The sequence below is a fragment of the Mustela lutreola genome, chromosome 1 (assembly GCF_030435805.1).
Source record: "Mustela lutreola isolate mMusLut2 chromosome 1, mMusLut2.pri, whole genome shotgun sequence".
NCBI classification, from domain to species: Eukaryota; Metazoa; Chordata; class Mammalia; order Carnivora; family Mustelidae; genus Mustela; species Mustela lutreola.
Window position 1 is genome coordinate 103,304,765 of NC_081290.1, and position 20,853 is coordinate 103,325,617.

At 33.9% G+C, this 20,853-nt stretch overlaps 1 protein-coding gene across 4 annotated transcripts in view; it reads right to left on the minus strand.

Annotated features, from left to right (window-relative positions):
• GSTCD (glutathione S-transferase C-terminal domain containing) overlaps nt 1-20,853 on the minus strand; it is a 143,172-nt gene that overhangs the window by 109,125 nt on the left and 13,194 nt on the right. For all 4 annotated transcript variants that reach the window (XM_059171606.1, XM_059171601.1, XM_059171591.1 and 1 more), the window contains exons 2-5: nt 17,056-17,493; nt 15,772-16,239; nt 7,496-7,747; nt 3,673-3,766 (exon numbers count right to left, since the gene is read on the minus strand). In XM_059171606.1, coding sequence (XP_059027589.1) covers nt 3,673-3,766; nt 7,496-7,747; nt 15,772-16,239; nt 17,056-17,472 — 1,231 coding nt within the window. In that variant the 5' untranslated portion in view covers nt 17,473-17,493. The remainder of the gene's footprint in view (nt 1-3,672; nt 3,767-7,495; nt 7,748-15,771; nt 16,240-17,055; nt 17,494-20,853) is intronic.

A 20,853-nucleotide genomic window follows, 5' to 3' on the forward strand; every position in this document is an offset into this window, starting at 1 on the left:
TAGAATAACAGTAGTAATAGTAGTAATAGTAGTAGTAGTAGTAATGACAACAGTAATAATGATTATGTAAGTTAAATCTATAGAGACAAAAGAATTCAAAGTTGCCTGGTTTAACTAGAAATTTGAGAAGTTAACTAAAAGGAACTATAGTCTCATTTTGAATGAATTCTTTTTAAAGGTTTTATTTATATGAGAGAGAGAGAATGAGAGAAAATGAGAAAGAGCATGAGAGGAAGAGTATCAGAGGGAGAAGCAGACTCCCTGCTGAGCAGGGAGGCCAATACAGGCCTCAATCCTGGGACTCCAGGATCATGACCTGAACTAAAGGCAGTTGCCCCTCAATTCAAGTTAATTTAATAAAAAATTATTGAGTACCTAATTCTATAATCAAAGAGCTCACGGTCCACTAGAGAAAAAAAACATGCATATATATAATTATAGTGTAAGCATATCATAAGTCCGAAAAACGAAGTATAAGAAAGTACTAAGAAATGTTGAGAGGGAGTGACTAATTCTGCCTGATACATTGTACTAAGTACTTGATACATTAATTCATTGAATATACCAACAATCTCATTAAGGTATATACTATTTTATCCCCATTTTACAGATGAGGCAATTGAGGCCCAGAGAAATTGAGAATCTGGACATAGACTTTCTAGCAGTTAGGTTAGTATAGTAGTAGTCCAGGTAATAAACTCGGGCAGGCTGACTCCAAGGCACATGCAGAAGGCTTAATGAAGAAGCAGCAATTGAACTGATCCTTAAAAGATGAGTATAAATTCAATAGGATGGGAAGTAGAAAGAATAATATTTAAGGCTGGAGGAAAATAAAAGTGAAGAATAGAAATAATAGATATAGGTCACATGAAGGGACCTGAAAAGTTCAAAGAATAGTATGTAGGATGTGGGGAGAGAAATGGGTAATAACAGAGGTTGGGAGATTAGACAAGCTTAAGAAATAAGCGTCCATCATGAGGATCAATACAGCCTTTGTTAGTAAAGAGAATGATTCGTATTATATGTACCATAATCTTGATGTAACTCAATGGATTCCACATAAGGAGTCAGCCTTTGTGACATCCAAATGAACCTAGTACTAATAAAATCTTATTACAATTCTCTCTCTTCTAAAATTACCAGAACACAAATCATGAGAACACTTTCACAATGACCTCCACACCTGTATGTATAATAATTTCATTTCATAGCAATCCTATTACTGTGCAATATTGAAATTGCCGGAACTGAAAACAAAATCTACAAGCAAAAATTCTACCTTAGTTTATCACAGACTATATAAAAACCTTTTAAGAACAGAGAATGAAACGTAAATAAATCATGTAGCTCTGCTGTTATAGCTCCTTGTTTGTCATAATATTTATGAAAACTAGGTGATCCAATTAAAAGGATATAATGAATAATATATTCCATGAACTCTGTTAGATATGCAGTTCTAACCAGTAAAACGACCAGTCATGAATGCTTAATGTTAGATCTCTGAGTTGGTAGCAGATGTAATTGATTACTCAATTAATAACTGAAAATATTATTTTGACTTCATAGTAAATTAATTATGAGTAAAGCAAAACATGTGGTTCTTACAAATCTCTGTATTCATTTCCAGTAAATATAAATATTAATGAAAATCTGATTTTCATTTACTATAGTTTTAACCTGTCTAAAATCTACCATAACCAGAGTCTTGCAAGGACAATAAAAACAAACATTTAAAATCTTCAAAATGTCAGAAAATATATAAAATTAAAACATTAACAAATTCATTAATGACTATGTTTGATATATTTAACAAAGACCAAAAAATGAATTTAATTGTTATAAAACATCTTTGAGGCAGAGTTCTTAATTGTCTAATAAAAATCTTACTCCATTCTGGAAAAATCCTAACTTATTTGCTTGATTGACATACTAAATTGATGAGTGAGACAGAGACAATACTTAGGAAGCATCACAGAGGAGAAGAACATCAAAAAGGCAGGCAAACAATTTCAAAGAGCATTTGGAAATCAAAAGTTTTATTTGGCTTGGTATAAAATCAAAGAATAACCAAACAATTAAACAAGAACATTGAGTAATAAAAATGCTCTCCACCTAAAAACACTTAAAATGCTATATAAAACTCAACAATCATTTTTTGCCTACCTAAATGGATTTCCAAGAGTAAGGAAAACCCATTCGGCCTTAACAAAGGGGAAAGGAACTAAAAAGTCGTGTAATAATCTTGAACTGACACCAGCTGCCAGGAGGGTATTTTGTTAACAGGGATCTGAGCTTTAATGGCAGGACAAGGAAGAGAGGCTAGTCCTGGATCCCTATCATTGTGGAGTGCTGGAACTATTATCACTACATGAAAGTAGAAACCTTGAAAAGCTATATTCCCCATGAAAAGTTGCATTAAAAAAAAATCATACTCAATAGCAAAGGGAGATGATAAAAGTTAACTTTTCTGTTTAAACCTCAGCTCCAAATGAAAAAGTTAAAGGAATCTAAAGCTGAAAACATAATGCTAACAGGTCTTAAATTCTAGTACCTTGAGATGCCTAGCATAAGCAAATATAAATCCTTACTAAAGAAATTTATTCCTAACCCAGGCCTCACAAGATTCCCACAGATTTAATTAGCCCTTAAATGAATTCACAATATATAATTACTAAATAAGACACCAAGAATGAAGTCAACAGAAAAAACAAACAGCAAAATTAGGTCTCTGTGGACATCAGCTATTATGTAACAGATACAGAAAATAAAATAACTATGCTTTAAAAATTATGAAAAGAGGAAATTATAAACATGGGCAAGGAAAAAGTCATTATTAAAACAAACAACCCAAATAAAATTTCTAGCAATAAAAAACATAATTATTTAACTAAAAACCTAATTATAAAGATATCTTTTTCAAACAATACTTTAAACAGGGGAAAATGATTATGTACTGCTTATTAAAGGATCAAGGAATTTTTGTTAATTTTTATTAGGTGTGATAATGACATGGCAATTATTTAGAATGGCTGTATTTCTTAGATGTACATACTATAGTATGGCATGTTGTCTGGAATTTCCTTCAAAATACTTTGAAAGAAATAAAAAGGAATAGATTAAACAATTGTAGGAAAATATGAGAAATGTTGAATCTGAGCAATGTGTATATGTGAACTTTTTATAATAAAAATGTAAGGAAAACTTCACAGGAAATTAAAGAAACAAAACAAACAAGCAAAAGGGAAAAATAAGAGAAAGAGAGAGAGACAAATCAAGAAAAATATTCTTAATTATAGAGAACTGATGGTTACCAGAGGGGAGGAGAGTTGGGGGATGGGTTAAATAGGTGATGGGGACTAAGGAGTACACTTGTAGTGATGAGCACAGGGTGATGTATGGAATTGTTGAATCACTAAATTGTACACCTGAAACTAACATAGCACTACATGTTAACCAGCTGATATTAAAACAAAAACTTAAAAAGAAAGAAATAATTAGGGGGGAAAAAGAAAACTCAGTGGATAGTACAATCAAAATATTAGATAAAGTCAAAGAGAGAATTAGAGAATTGAAAGATGGATCTGAAGAGGGTATTGGAACTAAGATTAAAACTTGAAGGAAGGAAAAAACCAAAAACAAAAACAAAAAACCACACAACAACAAAAAACTCACCTTCCTTTGGGCTTACTGCTGCAGGAAGACTACTCCAATCAAGGGTCCAAGTAGGGCAAGGGTGGGGGGAAAACATCACTTCAATGCCTTTTTCCTAGAAATAGTAAATAGGAAATAGACTCTTTAAAATTAATGAATTAATAAAATCCTGTTATATTTTAGAAGGCCAAATTTCTCTTTTCTATAGTGGCAAGAAGGAAATAAATATTAACAATCATTAGATGTTCCTCAAAATATTAAGTTACATAAGAAATACAATGTGTTTTTAGACAGAACAATTACTTTCCTGGTTTTTTTATACCAAGATAACAAAAAATGCTATTTTTAAAGTATTGCCTAAAACTACATGGAAATAAATATACCTACACTTCAAAATAAATTGGGAGTCAAAAAGAAAAGTCAACCTGAAGATAAAAATTTTATCAAAAAATTCCACACAGGGATAATAAAAAACCGATTCCATATATCCATCAAGATCTGTCTTTACATATATGAAATAGTTAACAGCCTAGGAGTTACATTTATAGGATGAAAAGCCCCATTTCAACATAACACCCCAAAACATCATTCATACTTAGAGAGGCTTCTAATGCCTCTAAAAATGGATTCCTCTGTTCTAACCAAATGGTTCCCAACATTTTAAGAAATGAGGACCACTTTTCAATGTATAAAAAAAACTCAAGCTCCTTCCCTATGTCAAAAGTTGTGTATTTATTTAACTGCAGACATACTGCATTTATGTACTGTAGACAGTGTGTGGCATACATACAGATTCCCAGACCCCTTGCAATCACATTCTGGGTACATAGCTCACAGATAGATATCCATAGTTCAGGTTTTTTATCTTTAGAAATATCCTATCTGAAAGAAAAATCTCCAAGAATCGATCACTAATTTGAATCAAGAAGTTCATGAGATTACTTTAAAAATTATGAAAAGGAAGTAGTATAAAGTTTTTTGTTGAGGTAGAGATATCTTTATGTCTAGAGGTCTAGAGCACTTACTTGCTTCCAGAAAAATACACATCTCTCTGACATCATCTACCGCTATTCTATTCTATTCCCCCTTATTCTAGCCTAGCCATACTAAACTTGCTCTCCCTCATTTCACCAAATTTAATCCTACCTTAGGGTCTTTTCAAAAAATACTATATATCACTCACACACCATTACATTTAAAGCATACAATTCAAAAGTTTTTATATTCACAGTTGTGCCACAATGAACGCTAATTTGAAAATATTTTCATCATCTCAAAAAGAAGTCCTGTATCCATTAGTAAATATACTCTCTATTTCCCCCTTTCAGCTCCTGGCCCTAGGTAACTACTAATCTACCCTCTGTCTCTATAGATTTGCTCAGGTTTTATTCACTCACTGGACCCTCTGCCTGGAATACTTCCTCCAAATCTTCAGTTTATTTAGGTCATTTGCTCAATGTCTTCACCTAGTCAGATAAGCCTCCCTGCCACCCACATAACCTCCACCCCTTATCCCATATTACTTTTTGTTGCACTTATCATTACCTAATGTGTTAACACATTCATGTTTTTTATTTACCTCCCCCACCAGAATATAAGGCCCATGAAGGTAGTCCAATTTGTTCTTCAGATATCCTGCATTCAAAACAATGACTAAACATACATTTTTTGACTAACTGAATAAATAAATCTAAAACCTTTGGAGAATAAGGGAAATTTTAGGGGCAAGTGTATGCCAAAGAAAACAAAAGGGAGAAAAAAAGTGAGATGTGAATGATCCTAATACTTTACTATTTGATACTTCCACTTGGCACCAATTTCATTTGTCCTTATGTAATTGGCACAAAATACTGTGACTACACAAAAATTAATAGTTACTGTTACCTTCACATAATTTATTATTATTACTAATTTTCTAAACAAATGTCAATAATTCACTAATAAGTAGCAAAAATAATGTCCTGCTAAAAAGAAACATTTATTGTATCTAATATGTACTTTCAAGTTAGAATTAAAAATAGAAATTTTAACTTATTTTCAGATTTGAGCCTTTTTAAAAAATTGTTAATGTAATGTCCCATTTTTTATATAATCATGAGATTTAAAATCAGAAAAGGATCGTACAAAATATCTACTATATTCTCCTAATTTATAAATTGAGAAATGAAGACCCTTTGGTTAAACAACATACTGAAGGTCACAATGTTTGCTTAGCTACAAAGCTGGGAATAAAATCCAAGTCACCTGGACCCTAGCAGTCTTCCTATGAGCTGCTCCCAAGCAAATGCCTGAGAGTGGCTGAGATACCATGGCAGGCCTATTCCTGAGAAACATGGAACCCTCTGACAGAGGATTTAGCCTCAAGGATTCCCCACTGGCTTGCCAAAACTTTCTTAGACCTGCAACGATGTCTAAAACTTTTCTAACCCTATCATCCTTCCTTCCCTGTCTGATGCACAGGGTTCAAACCTGCATCATAGACTGAAGGCTCTCTCAGCTGCCTCTGTTTCCCTCCTGACTTTACCTCACATATTTCCCTCAGTAGACCTCTTGCATATCCAACCCCATCTTGGTTCTGTTTGAGGGACCTGAACTAACACATCCCCTGTAATTAAAAATTCAGGACATTTTATTTTTTATGTTATTACAAGACAGGTTATTTTTATAATTGTTAACTTTTCCTGAATTCAAATTTGTTATTGATTTCTCATTGTATATAAATATTTTTAATATGTATAAAATACACGTTTTTCCTAATGTCATTTTATTGCTAGAAAAACAGCTAGAAAAATCTGAATCACTAATTTTCTTTTAAGATGGTTTAAGTATGAATTAAAAGCAGATTTTTAGTTGAAATTTTGAAAATTAGTATTTTAATGCAAAGCAAATTATTCTATTGATTATTATTTATCTAGAAAAATTCAAGAGGTAAAACTGAGATCCCTACACAGTATAGTCATCTGATCAAGATTTGGACATGCCTTGGTACCTTCTTCTAAAATCAACTATAAAATCCTATTTCATTGTTTCATCACTAGACTAACAAAGCTTAAATGATGAGATAAGGGGCTGATATCACTACAAAAATCTTGCGCTTTTCTAATTCACCAAACTTCCTGTTAACCACAGAACTCAAATACTTCCTAACTCAAGTGGGAAAATATAATGAATATTTTTCCAATATGACTACTCAGATGAATAGCTCAAATTACTTCCTGATTTTTCCTCTATTTAAATAAATCTTTAAGTAGTTGAAGTTAAAACATTTTTGTAAATTGTTTAGAATCATAGAGAAAATAAAGCCTATTGGGAAAATTTCTACAATTAGTATTATCAGAAACAAATCTTGCTGCAAAGAGAGAGAAAAAAAAAATCCTATGTGTTACATAAAAAGGCATTAAAATAAGAAAATAAAAACAAAATTCAAAGAACTAAAAATCTTAAATTTAGACAAAACCTTGGCAAGTAAATTGAGATATTCATTTTCATAATCTTTAACTTCAAATCATCATCTCAAAACTTAAAAACTGAGACCAAAACCTTGCAACAAAAAAATCAGGTTAAAACAATTTGACCAAATATGATATGACCTTAGCTAATGTCTTGAATATTAAGAAAAAAAAAGTTTTGACTCCAAAGACTAATAAAAATCTTCAATTTACTATACCTCATTTATATGCAAAACACATAGAAATATTAATTGGGTAAGAGTGATATAAAAGAGTTAAATAAAATTTAAAACAAAAATAATGTGCATAAATGATTACAAGTTGGGGTAGAACGCTCAACAACATTATCACATGAAATTTTTCAAAGAAAATTTTCAGAAAAACATTTTAAGTACCATTAACTTGGTCATAGTGGGCCTTGGTCCTCCTATAAATGAAGCATCATTTTGCTCTTCTACACCTGGGACCTCACTTAAGTTTGAATTTTGTTCATTTGAGGCGGTCAGCAACTCTGGTAAATGGAGAAATTGGATTCCACACTGAGAAGCTGCTGTTTTTACTCTTGGCACTTCCTGAATCCTCTGGTACCAAGCAGCCAACAGTGGAAATTCTATCAGCTTTTCAGAAAGTTTCTTGCAGATAATTACCTAGGCAGGCAAAGAACAAAACATACTATTACATACTGTCTTTTGTAATAGCCACTGAGGTACCTTCACATACCATAAAATTCACACATTTTAATTGTACGGTTCAGTGAGTTTTAGCAGATTCATACGGTTATGTAACTACCACCACAATCCAGTATTAGAACACTTATATATCACACCAAAAGCTTCCATTGTGACAACCTGCAGTCAATCTCTGCTTCCTCAGTTAGTTGCAAGCAACCACTGATTTGGTTTCCATGTGATTTGCCTTCTCTAGTATTTCATATAAGTGGAATCATAAAATCTGTCTTTTTTCACTCAGCATTAAGTTTCTGAGGTTCATCATGTAGTTGCATTTATCAGTAGTTTGGTTTTTTTTAAGATTTTTAAAATTTATTTGACAGAAATCACCAGTAGGCAAAGAGGTAGGCAGAGAGAGAGGTGGGGGGAAGCAGGCTCCCCGCGGAGCAGAGAGCCTGGATGTGGGGCTTGATCCCAGGACCCTGAGATCATGACCTGAGCTAAAGGCAGAGGCTTAATGCTCTGAGCCACCCAGGCGCCCCAGTAGTTTGTTTCTTTTCATTGTAAGTAGTAGTCATTGTGTGGAATAATATATTTTGCTTATCCATTTAGTAGTTGATGGACATTTGCATTGTTTTCAGTTTTTGATCATTATAAATGATATTGCTTTATGAACTCATGCATCAGTATTTGTGTATGAATGTTTTTCATTTCTTAGGAACCAAGTTGCTAGGCTGTATGGAAATGGTATGCTTCGGTTTTAAAGAAACTGCCTAACTCCTCTCTCTGATGGTTGTACCATTTTAAAGATTTTATTTATTTAATTGACAGAGAGAGAGAGAGATCACAAGTAGGCAGAGAGGCAGGCAGAGAGAGAGGAGGAAGCAGACTCCCTGCTGAGCAGAGAGCCTGATGTGGGGCTTGATTCCAGGACCCTGAGATCATGACCTGAGCCGAAGGCAGAGGCTTAACCCACTGAGCCACCCAGGCACCCCAGTTGTACCATTTTATAACCCCACTAGAAATGTCCCAGTTTCTCCAAATCTTGCCAATGACTGGTATTGTCAGTCTTTTTTATTAGAACTATTCTACTGGATGTGTGGTAGTATCTCACTATGATTTTGGTTTGCATTTCCCTGTGACTAATGATGTTTAGCATCATGTACTGATTTGCCATTCAAATATCTTCTTTAGTGAAATGTTTCCTATACTTTTAGTATTGATTTCACAATATATAAATTGGGGCAACTCAACAAGAAAACAAACAACCAATTAAAAAGATGGGCAAAAGATCTGAAAAGACACCTCAGAATTATGTAGTTGGCCAGTTATATATATGACAACAAAGATACATAGTTGGCAAATAAATGTATGAGAAAACGTTCATCACCTTATATCATTAAAGAATTGCAAGTTACAACAAGGAGACACCATTGTACACCTATCAGAAGAGTGAAAATGCAAAACCCCGACAACAGCAAAAGCTGGCAAGGATGTGGAGCAATGGGAACTCTCATTCACTTCTCATGGGAATGCAAAATGGGACAGCCACTTTGAAAGACAGTTTGGCAATTCCTTACAAAGCTAAACAACTCTCACCATATGATTCAGTAATTGCACTACAAATGAGTTGAGCACTTATGCCCCTGTAAAAAGCAGCACATGGATGTCTATAGCAGTTTTATTCATTACTGCCCAAACTTGGAAGCAACCAAGATGTTCTTCAATAGATGAACGGATAAATATCCAAACCTTAAAATACTATTCAGCACTAAAAAGAAATGAACTCATCAAGCTATGAAAAGACATAGAGGAACATTAAAAGCATATTACTAAGTGAAAGAAGCCAATATGAGGGATACATACTGTAAAATTCAAAATATATGACATTCTGGAAAAGGTAAAACTATGAAGACAACAAAAGGATCAATGGTTGTCAGGGTTAGGACAGAGGGTTGAATAGATTTTTAGGGAAGTAAAGCAATTCTGTAGGATACAATAATGATGGATACATATCATCGATATGTCAAAACTCCCAGAATGCATAGCCCAAAGAGTCAACCCTAATATAAACTATGGTTTGGGCTATAGTAATGTGTTAATGGAAGTTGATGAGTTGTAATAAATGTACCAGTCTGGTGCAGGGTGTTGATGGTAGAGGAAACTGGATAGGTGGGGACAGGGGGTATCTGGGAACTTTCTGTACTTTCTGCTCAACTTTACTATAAACCTAGAATTATTGTAAACAAGTCTATCTTTTAAAGAAATTTTGAAAATCAACAGATACTACTTAAATAAGACTGACAAGGGACTAATGTCTTAGCAATAATCAAGGCCCAAAAGGTATTTGTGAATTATTTGAAGAATAATAAATATTATATATGCACAAACTAAGAATATACTCACATACTGACTATACTACAAGCCCCTCAATATATATTAGTATATAAAATATTTTATATTATATATTTATATATAATTTTATTATTTTTTATTTATATATTATCTTACTATATATTTTATATATGTTTATATGTATTTATATATTTATATATATATATCTAAAATGGAAAAGAATAATATTTAGAGGAAAAGGGCAAAAAATATGAATAGATTATTCTAAGATAACAGAAATAACATGACTATATATCCTATAATTGAAAATCATTTTTGAAAAGTTTATACCTTGCATTCCAGTTTCTATCATCTTTCATTGTTAGTATATTTTTATGCCCCTCTAAAAATTCTTCCTTAGTCAACTTCCTTCAAATCTAGAAACCCCTTCATCAATAACTCATGGGCAGGGCACCTGGGTGGCTCAGTGGGTTAAGCCTCTGCCTTCAGCTCAGGTCATGATCTCAGGGTCCTGGGTGAGAGCCCCACATTGGCTCTCTGCTTGATGGGGAGCCTACTTCCCCCTCTCTCTCTGCCTGCCTTTCTGCCTACTTGTGATCTCTCTGTGTCAAATAAATAAATAAAATCCTAAAAAAACAAACAAAAACTCATGGGCAAGAATACATTCCACTGTCCCTGACCCTCATTATATTTCAAAAGTTCTCAACACACTGAATATAGAGAGCAAATGGGTCAATGGAGAGTAAATGGACACTGCTCAGTCAAAAACCTCAAATACTCAATATGTACTTATTTATGAACATGAGTTTAAGTGGCTAATGGGGAAAGAATTGAAATAAGTTGAAGGGTTGATTTCCTCAAAGTATGTTATGTGGTATTTTTAAATGATTATAATTTGATATCTATATAGAGTCTATAGTCACTGGTATATTTTGAGGAATCTCAATGGAAGTTATATACTCACTAGGGACATGTGGGAATGAGAGAAATGGAGAGGTTGTACTCTTATTTTAATAGTGATCTGAAAAAATCTTTTTTTTCCTTTTGTGAAGCCTTCTTCCCTGAATGTATGAAATCTAACACAGAATCAAATCAGTATTAGCTAAAAGCAATGTAAGAAACACTCTCAGAACCATATTTTTAAAATAGGCTTGATGGAATAAGGAGAAGATTTCACTGAAGTAAAATAGTAAAAAGATAAAAGATACAATTATAGATATTTAGAAGTGAAAAGATAACTAGAGTCAGTTAGAGGGAATTTTTTATAACACAGCACTTAAAGGAAGGCTTTTTATTCAAATTAGAAAATGTGAAGCCATTACTCCTGATTTAAATTATCTTTTTGTTTTCTCTTGGCCAGATACTTTCTCCCTACCATCACCACCAAACTTAAATTTCTTTAAAAATTAGAATGTACTTGCATCTTTTTGAGGCACTGAATGTTGTTTCCATAGAGACAGTAATAATGTTGCCAACAAATTATGATGGTGATTATGAACAAATAAATACAAAGGTCAAATCAAGAAAATATTGATTAATATATCTGGGAATCAGTTTATAATTCTCACCAAAATTCATTAATTCATCTTCCCTCCCTCCCTCCCTTCCTTCTTTCCTTCTTTACTGAGACAGAGAGAGAGAATCTTAAGCAGTCTCCGTGCCCAGCATGAACCCAAGCCAGGGCTTGATCTTATGACCCTGACATTGTGACCTGAGCTAAAATCACAAGTCTGATGCTTAAAGGGCCACCCAGGCATCCCCTTCCCAAAATTCCTAATTGCCTGGAAATAGCTTACGTGATCAGGGAACTGAGCTTAAGTAGTGATGAATTAATCAAATAAGAAATATTCTAATTTCTTCACCTTTCTTTTCCTCCCCTTGGTAGTGCTTTAGTTTTATTTGTTAAAGGCATATGGCATCTTTCCTTCTACTGGAAAAGAAGTTCCGATTGAGTAACAATAATTCATGTTTAAGAGAAATCAGGGAGTTTTACACCGCATGACAGGTCATCCCATTTAATCAACATGCCAGGCTGCTCTGCTAATATCCAGACAGCTCAGGAAGTACTGAACCACATTCATTACACTCAAGAAGATAAATTTAAGGAAGTGGCTAATGAAAAATGGGTGAGATGCAAATTATGTTTGCTCCTAAGAAATGATTTTTTAAAAAGTTGTCTGCCTGATAAGATCAAAATCATTATAAATATCACAGTTACTTACAGACAAGAAAATAAGATTATTTATTCTTAAACAATGATTAAAAAAACTGCTTCTACCAAGAGCATAAAATGAAACCCTAATGGTTTTGTAGTTAATTGTAATAAGGGTCAGCAAAACTTGCCTGGAGAGAAGCAAGATGTTACATTTATCCAAAATATCTCCTCCTCTGCATCACCTTCTAATCATTTATTATATAAAATGTTTTGTATTTACTTTATGTCACTTCCTTAGTCATGTTTACTCTTTTGAAAATAGGTCATAACTAAGAGATGTTAAGGTGAGCAGTGTAAGCAGTCAACTGGATGGAAATATAATCCCAATTTTTCATTTTTTACTTATAGATTAGAGCTGGCGGGTTAAAACTGAAAACTCTTGAGCACCTAAGGCATAGGAGAGGATATGGAATATACAAATTAATGACTAAATACGTGGCATCCATAGTTTGTGCCAGGCAATAGTGAGATTCCCATTTTATTCCTAATTTTACAACAACAGGGAAAGTGAAACAGATATTTAACATAGGTAGTTTTGCTTAAAAATCAATTTCTACAATAATTTTACTTAAGCAATAAATGTGTCATACTTTTCAAAAATGCAATTCAAGGCATTAGAAGTTAACATGTAAAAAGTTAAATCCTAAGAGTTCAAATTACAAAAATATTTTATAAAATGGCAAGTTTTGTCTTAAGGGAGTAGACAATTTTTTAAATAGTCTTATCAAAGTATACTTGCTTACTAGTAGCAACTTAACAGTAACTATACAATTTTCTGGTATCAGGGAACATCAGGATTGTGCCTGAGTACAGCTATTCATTGCTGTTTCTCCCATATGCTTGCTATAATAACTACTAGAGGATGCTTGCAAATGACTTAAAATGGAACTCATAAGAGGTGTGCATTTTTAATCTATTCTTTTTAAAGTCTGTTACTAAAACTTTCCAGGGAGGGTTTTGTCAGACACATTCCATGCGTGCTCTTGGGTTAACTTTGCAAATTAATATCCACTGAAAAGGAAGAAAAGCATGAAGCAAGTTTAGACACAGTACCTTGGCTATTTTATCTACTATTGTTTTGGCATCTTTGGCTTTCTTCTGTTTAGCAGAACTGTATATTTTCTCTAACTCTTCTAATTTTGACTTCTGGTATTCCAAACCTTGACTTTGCAAAATTGACTGTCCTTTTATATTGTTGGCCTTATTCCTGTAGCCAAATATCCTTGCTCTAGGTTCGGCTCTATGTTTCTGATCCCAACCTAGTAGTAACTTGAATTTCCTTCCTGATCATGAACTTGGTCCTAAGTGTGACCATTTGGATCACCACTCCAACACCTCAATGTGTTAATTAATGCAAGCATAAATGCTCTGCATCATAGTCACTACCTGAGCTTAAACAATGGCTTCATAACCAAGATGAATTAAAGGAGCAAAATAAACATAACAAATAATATCAACAATATCTTACTTTGGCAAAGAAAGATTAATTCCTGAAAGAAAATATGCAGATCCAAGAAAAATACAAACAAAGGAAAATACTGTAAGAATTAGTTTACCATAAATGTCAAAGAGGAAAAATTAATCATAGAATACATGTAATAATAAAGGCTGAATATACAAGTTTTCCCCTATTTTAAACTAAGAACAAGGTTTTTCAGTGAGTATTAGGTAAATTTATGTAGTAGCAGTTAGTAGATGCCCCACCTGATTGAAGAGAAAAAAAATCCCTCCCAATTAAAATACTTCAGCCTCAAGTGATCCTAATTAGGTGAAAACTATTTAAATTAAGCTAAAATCAAATGCAAACTACCTGGAAATGGATGTTTGGATAATCATCTAAAAGCAACTACATAGATTCATGCAAAGTTAAACAAATAGCCCAGCACTTCGTTATGGAAGGTGCCTGACAAAACCCATTTGATTTACATTGGTAAATCCAATTTTATATTTGTTTCGTTGCTTTTGCAAGGAGATACTCATCTTCTCTAACAGTTTTACTTTCTTTGTACCACTTGCTATTATGTAAATACATATTATTTACTTGTTTACTTTTTCATTTCAACCCCCCCCCCACTAGAATATTAACCCCATGAGGGCTGGGACCTTATTTGTTTTGTTCATCACTCTATTTCCAGGGCCTACAAGAGTACCTGCTATATACAGTAGACTTTCAACAACTTTCTCAAATGAATCAATTAGTGGATGTGCCACTTTGATTCAATTCTTACAAAATTAAAAACAAACACAGTTATCCAAAAAGACTAAGAAGCCAGGACCACAACAGAATTTCATAATACGTATTGAATAACTGCTGTAATGACTGAAGTTGGTAATAAAGGGGAAAGTCAGGAGTAAGAGAATTTACAATCACTGGACTAGGGGAAAAAAAAAAAAGTTGATGTCTTCTCCCCATCCAGCTCTGTGGATTCTCTACATACAACATTTAAAATACTAATCAACATCTAAACAATTCCCAAATCTTTTTCATATCCTTTAATTCTGAAGTTATTTTAGTTCCTAATCTTATTTTGTTTCTATTTTGAGAAAAAAAAAAAAAAAGAAGTCCTCTTTAAGAAAATGCCAATTGATTAATACCACCTAACTTACTAGTGAACCACCAGCTTCCAAGTAGATTTTCATTAGAAATCATTTCTCATTTTGTCAGTAGAGATACCTGAAGTGTTAGTGATACATGAGAATGAAATCTGTTACGTGATGCCTTTTTAGGAGAAAGGGTGAAACGCTTCAAAGCAAGAAAAATGCAGCTCTTGAAAACCAATTGGAAAGCTGCAGAGAGCTATAGCTTCCCACATTCACTCTAGTATTATTTTTACCTTGTTCTTTTTTCCTCCACAGAGAGGAAAAATACACATACAAACACACACTCACAGTAAGAAAGAAAAGGTTCCATTTATATTCTCCCACAACACTGACTAGCATAGCCAGCTACAGAATGTAATCTTATAAGGAACAGAGATGCACAGACACGATGATAAAATATTTCTGATTTAATAATACCTAACATAATGTAATTAGTATTTTAAGTGTCTACTTAATTATAAAATACAGCTGGCAAGAATTTTTTAGTGTTTTAATACTAGAGCCTCTAATACCTGAAGGTAATTGCAAGAGTAATTTGAAATTAATAATCATAACTGCCAAAATTTTAGCATTTCAAAATTAAAAGTTATAATAATGACTAAGATTTATTAAGAACTTACTGTTCATACTTCACACAAAATGTCATTTCTTCATCACAGTGATCCTGTGAGATAGATACTATGATCTCTTTCTTACAGATAGGAAAAACGAGATAGGAAATCCTTACTTGCCCGGGAGCATAATGATAGTAAGAAGCAGAATAGGGATGCAAACGTAGGCGATTTCACAGACGGAAACTTCTAGTAACGTATCCGTTCCCGATAAACCTTACCAAAAAATGATGGATACAGGGCAAGAGTACGATATCTGCCAAAGTGAAGTAGAGGCCCTCGGCAAACACATGCTCCAGAGGTGGGAGGTCAGAGGCTTTTGCTTTTCTGATGTGAGGAGGCTCCCTGTGGGTGGCAGCTGGTTCTTCCTGTACTGCGAGCTTCGAGAATGCAACTTTCAGTTCCAGGTTCTCAGATGTAGAGTCCAGCTCTTGAGACGTTTCTTGTCTATGCACCTTGCCCATTGCTTTTTCCTTAGCGAGGGAAGGCCCGACCCCAGCAGCCTTCTGTTGCTTCAGCTTCTGCCTACGGAGTTTGTCGTCATTATGCACTCTAACGGGCTCGCTAAGCTTCTTCTCTAATTGTAGTATTTCTGCGGGGATAGCTGGGTGCTGGTCAGAAGATTCTCTGAGAAAATTCTCAATAGCTAAAGGGATGGTAAGTTCGCATAGCCTGGTCCACTGACTGACCTGAAAAACAAAATACCAGAAGAAATCGAGTCTTTACTTTCAATGTAGCTTGAAGAAAACTTTCTATCGGGAGAGAAGACTGGTTTTGACGACTGAAGCCAAGCCATCCCTGGGCAAGGTTTTTATGCTCTATCAAGGGACATATTACAGTGCTTTAAACATAACACTAAACAACGGTTTAGCAATCCTATACCTGGAATACATGCTATCCTCTTGCATCCTCTTACTGAATAAAACCTTCCTTCCCAAAGCCTTTGAAGTACATGCACCCCTAAAAATATACGGTTTCAAAGCACTGCTACTTGAGCTCCCATTCATGTGTAAAATTTCCTTTTAAAGTCCTCACTTAAGGGATGCCTGGGTGGCTCAGTGGGTTAATGGTCTGCAGTCACCTCAGGTCAAGATCTCAGGGTCCTGGGATCAAGCCCCACATCTAGGGTCCTTGCTCAGCGGGGAACCTGCTTCTCTCTCCGCCTGCTGCTCCCCCTGCTTGTTCTCTCTCCCTCTCTGACAAATAAATAATTAAAATCTTAAAAAAAAAAAAAAAGTTCTCAATTAAAACAAAAGATAAAAAAAAAAAAGTCATTCTCTAAAAATAGTGTCTCCAAACCTCACAAAATAAATCTTGAGTTCTTATTTTTCCACGCTGTACCTGAAGTATTGGCATACATGAGGGACTACTTTATTTCATTGCTTACTAGAGATTTTTTAAGTAAGCAGGATTTAATTCCTCTCCCACAGAAGGTTAAAATAAATGTTGAAATAAATGTGTTATCCCTTTATGGCTTTAAGTAACAGAAGAGCCATCATACTTACTTCAGCACAGGCTTTCAAGCAAGTCTTCTTAAAACCCAAAAGTTCCAAAATTTCCTTCTTGGAGGGGTCAGCTTCATATGATCTCTGGATTATGTGTCTCAGTACAACAGCAAGTCCTGCTCTACAGAAATTGTCTGGTTTTTCTACTATTGCAGGTAAACAGCAATTCTGGACTATTGGAGGAAGCTCTTGCCTTGAAATAATTTGTACTTCAACATCCTGGGGCACTACATTTTTTAATGAAATATCTGTACTTTCTCCGGTGGGGACTAAGCAAACTTTAAAGATTTTGCAGTCACAGTATGATAACAGAAACAAAGTTACAGATGTATGAAGAGGAAAGACGCATCCTTCTATTTGGTGAGAAAAATCCAAGTATAGGTATTCTTCTGTAAGACTTTTCTTAATGCCTTTCATTTTCTTCTTTCATTGGGTCACCTGCAGCATAAATTGAAGTGGTTATAGACTTAGAATACAGTAACTTAGAAGCTGAAATGAAAGATGAATATTCAAATACTTTTTCTAGAAATCAGTGAAGACTTGCGATAGATATGATTCTGCAAGAATTTGTTCCTGGACTGAATAAATGGCTTCCAAAAGAAAGATTTCCACTTGGTGCAATTAACTAGTCTTGGGGTGATTTTTACCCAGCTCCTTTAAAATAAGCATACTTTGGGGCACCTGGGTGGCTCAGTGGTTAAAGCCTCTGCCTTCGGCTCGGGTCATGATCTAAGGGTCCTGGGATAGAGCCCCACATCGGTCTCCCTGCTTGGCAAGGAGCCTGCTTCCCCGCCACCCCCCTCTCTCTGCCTGTCTCTCTGCCTACTTTTGATCTTTGTCTGTCAAATAAATAAATAAAACCTTTAAAAAAAATAAATAAAATAAGCACACTTTAGGTGCTTAGCAATAGAACCCTTTTAGTCAAGTACTTTGAGGTCTCACTACAGGTAAGAACAAGAGATGAATAAAATGGGAAATAAGTAACCAAAAATACTAGGAGTTTCCTGGAGAAGCTTTGGCCATGCTGGTCCTCCCACACTGCTTCTCTTTTATGACTCTATAACACAATAACCGTAGGGAGAGGATATATTCATTCCCTCGTGAGAAATGGATTCTCCTAAGGTGAGTGGGTTTTGATATGATGAATGATTGCATGCTAAATCACAACAGAAAAATATCTGAAGTTCCCCATAACTTAGATGTTGATAACCGAGATATCTCCAAGTTAACATATCCAGAATCACTTACCCCCAACACCCCAAACCTGCCTCCTCATTTATCCTCCCCACTTCAGTGAATGGAGCCTTGTCTTCTAGCTGCTCAAGCCAAAAATCTCAAGTTATTCTTAGTTACTCTTTCCTTTCACATCTCCATAACCAATCCATTAAAAACTTATTTTGTCTCTTCAATATATATCCAAAATGCTTATTTCACACCACCTTCATTGCTCCCACCGTGATCCAAGCCTCTATCGCCTATCTCTGAATTACAGCAATTATCTTCTGCTTGCTGTCCTATCTCCCACTCTGGTCTATTCTCAACATAGAATTTAAAGTGATCCTGTTAAAAATGGAATAAAATCATGTCACTACTCAAATATCTTCCCTTTCTATTCAGAGAAAAGACAAAGCTCCTACAGTGGCCTAAAGATCTCCTTGGTCTCATCACTCACAGCTTCAGCCAAAGAGGCTTGCTATTGCTTTAAAATACTAGGTACCGGGACACCGGGTGACTCAATTGTTAAGCGTCTTGTCTTCAGCTCAGGTCATGATCTCAGGGTCCTGGGATCCAGTCCCACAACGGGCTCCCTGTCCAGCAGGAAGCCTGCCTCTCCCTATCCCACTCCCCCTGCTTGTGTTCCCTCTCTCAATGTGTCTCTCTCTGTCAAATAAATAAAATCTTAAAAAAAAATTAAATTAAAATAAAATAAAATACTAGGTACATTCCAACCACAGAGCTTTTGCAGTTGTTTCCAGTGCCCGGAACACACCCTCACCTCTTTCAGGTATTTATTTAAATAACAACTTCTTGCTGAGATGATCGGGGCCTACTGTATTTAAATTGAAAACCCCACCTCTACCCACCCTGAAAACACTATTCTAGGCTTTTCTTCTCACTTACCACTGTGGTAACACACAAATAGAATGTTCTAGGAGAATAGTTTACTGCTATGCCTAAAACATAGCCATATATATATATATATATATATATATATATATATATATATGTAATCTGTATATATATACAGATACATATGTATGTGTATATATGAACTATGTATATCTTATATATATAAACATTACAACATTAATGTACATATAGAACATTGTATATAAACATGGCCTGAGACATGTATTTTATATATATATATTATATATACATATATTTTATATATAATATAAAATAGTTTACTGCTATGCCTAAAACATAGCCCAATATATATATATGTAATCTGTATATATACACAGATATATATGTATGTATATATATGAATTATGTATATTTTATATATAAACATTACAACATTAATATTATACATATATAACATTGTATATAAACATGGCCTGAGACATGTATTTTATATATATATTACATATATATAAAATTAAGAATTATTTGTTGAATGAATGCATGAACACGCACACAGCTATTTTAAAGATGCAAACATATACAATCTTGAGGTGAAACTGATGGGTGTTTTCAACTCCTATTCCTTAAGAATTTTGTTAACTATAGCTGTCTGATTTCTACATATCCTGGGTCTAAAATTCCCCATGTTCTAATCCATGAATCGCAATTCCAAAGTTAACACTAGATGGCACTCTTTAAAAGCATTCACCATGGAAACCTGTGCTAGGAAGATTTAAAAAGTATACCTGCAACTTTCTTTTAAGTGTATTTGAAATATTAGTGTACTCCGAAATTTAGGAAACTGTCAACATATTAAATTTCCTTTATATTCTAACTTCTTCAGTTTTTTTAAAATCAAAAGCAAAAGTCAGTTAAGAATGACTTGGTTCTCAGCTTTTTTGTTAAAAAGCTAGTAATTCATCATAACAAAAGGATATATAGTTAGTAAAATATGAACTTCTTGAGAATGCAAGTAATCACTACTGCTTTATATGTCTTTTATTGAAACATAACAGATCTGCATAGTTTATTACTTCTTTAAAAGGTTATCTAGAGGAAAATTATTTCATGTGATTTAAAAGCAACAACTTTTTAACCCATGGAAACCATTTTCTTCCTAGTTTATCTTTTTTTAGTTTTTAATTATTTTTCCCCTATAGTTTACTTTAAAACAAAATATTAAATGGTGCTTATTAAAGCTCACAGGCAAAAAAAAAAAAAACAAAAAAAACAAAACAACAACACCATTTTCCAGGAAATTAATAATTTCTTTGAGGAGTTTGCTCCTGTAAATAATTTATTGCTGATAATTTACTGATCCTCTTAACTCCTTCTGCTGATGGTGGGATATGATACAGAAGATCCCTAAATCCTTCAAGAAGATTTGCAAGAAAAACATGACTGATTTCCTCATTTGCCCAGCAGTCTAGGAAATAGTGATTATGAGACTAATCCTGCTAACTCTTTAAAAAAACAAAACAAAACAAAACAAAAATGGAAATAATGCCATTCTATTTTACAGCTTGTGATTTAGGATGCACAGACATATTATAAAAATTAGAGTATATGTGTATTTGCCACTTTTCAAGGCATATAAGAACCTTGAGAATAGACCTTTATGTATTCTATAAACTTTTGTCACTATGAGCACTTAATAAATGCTAAATG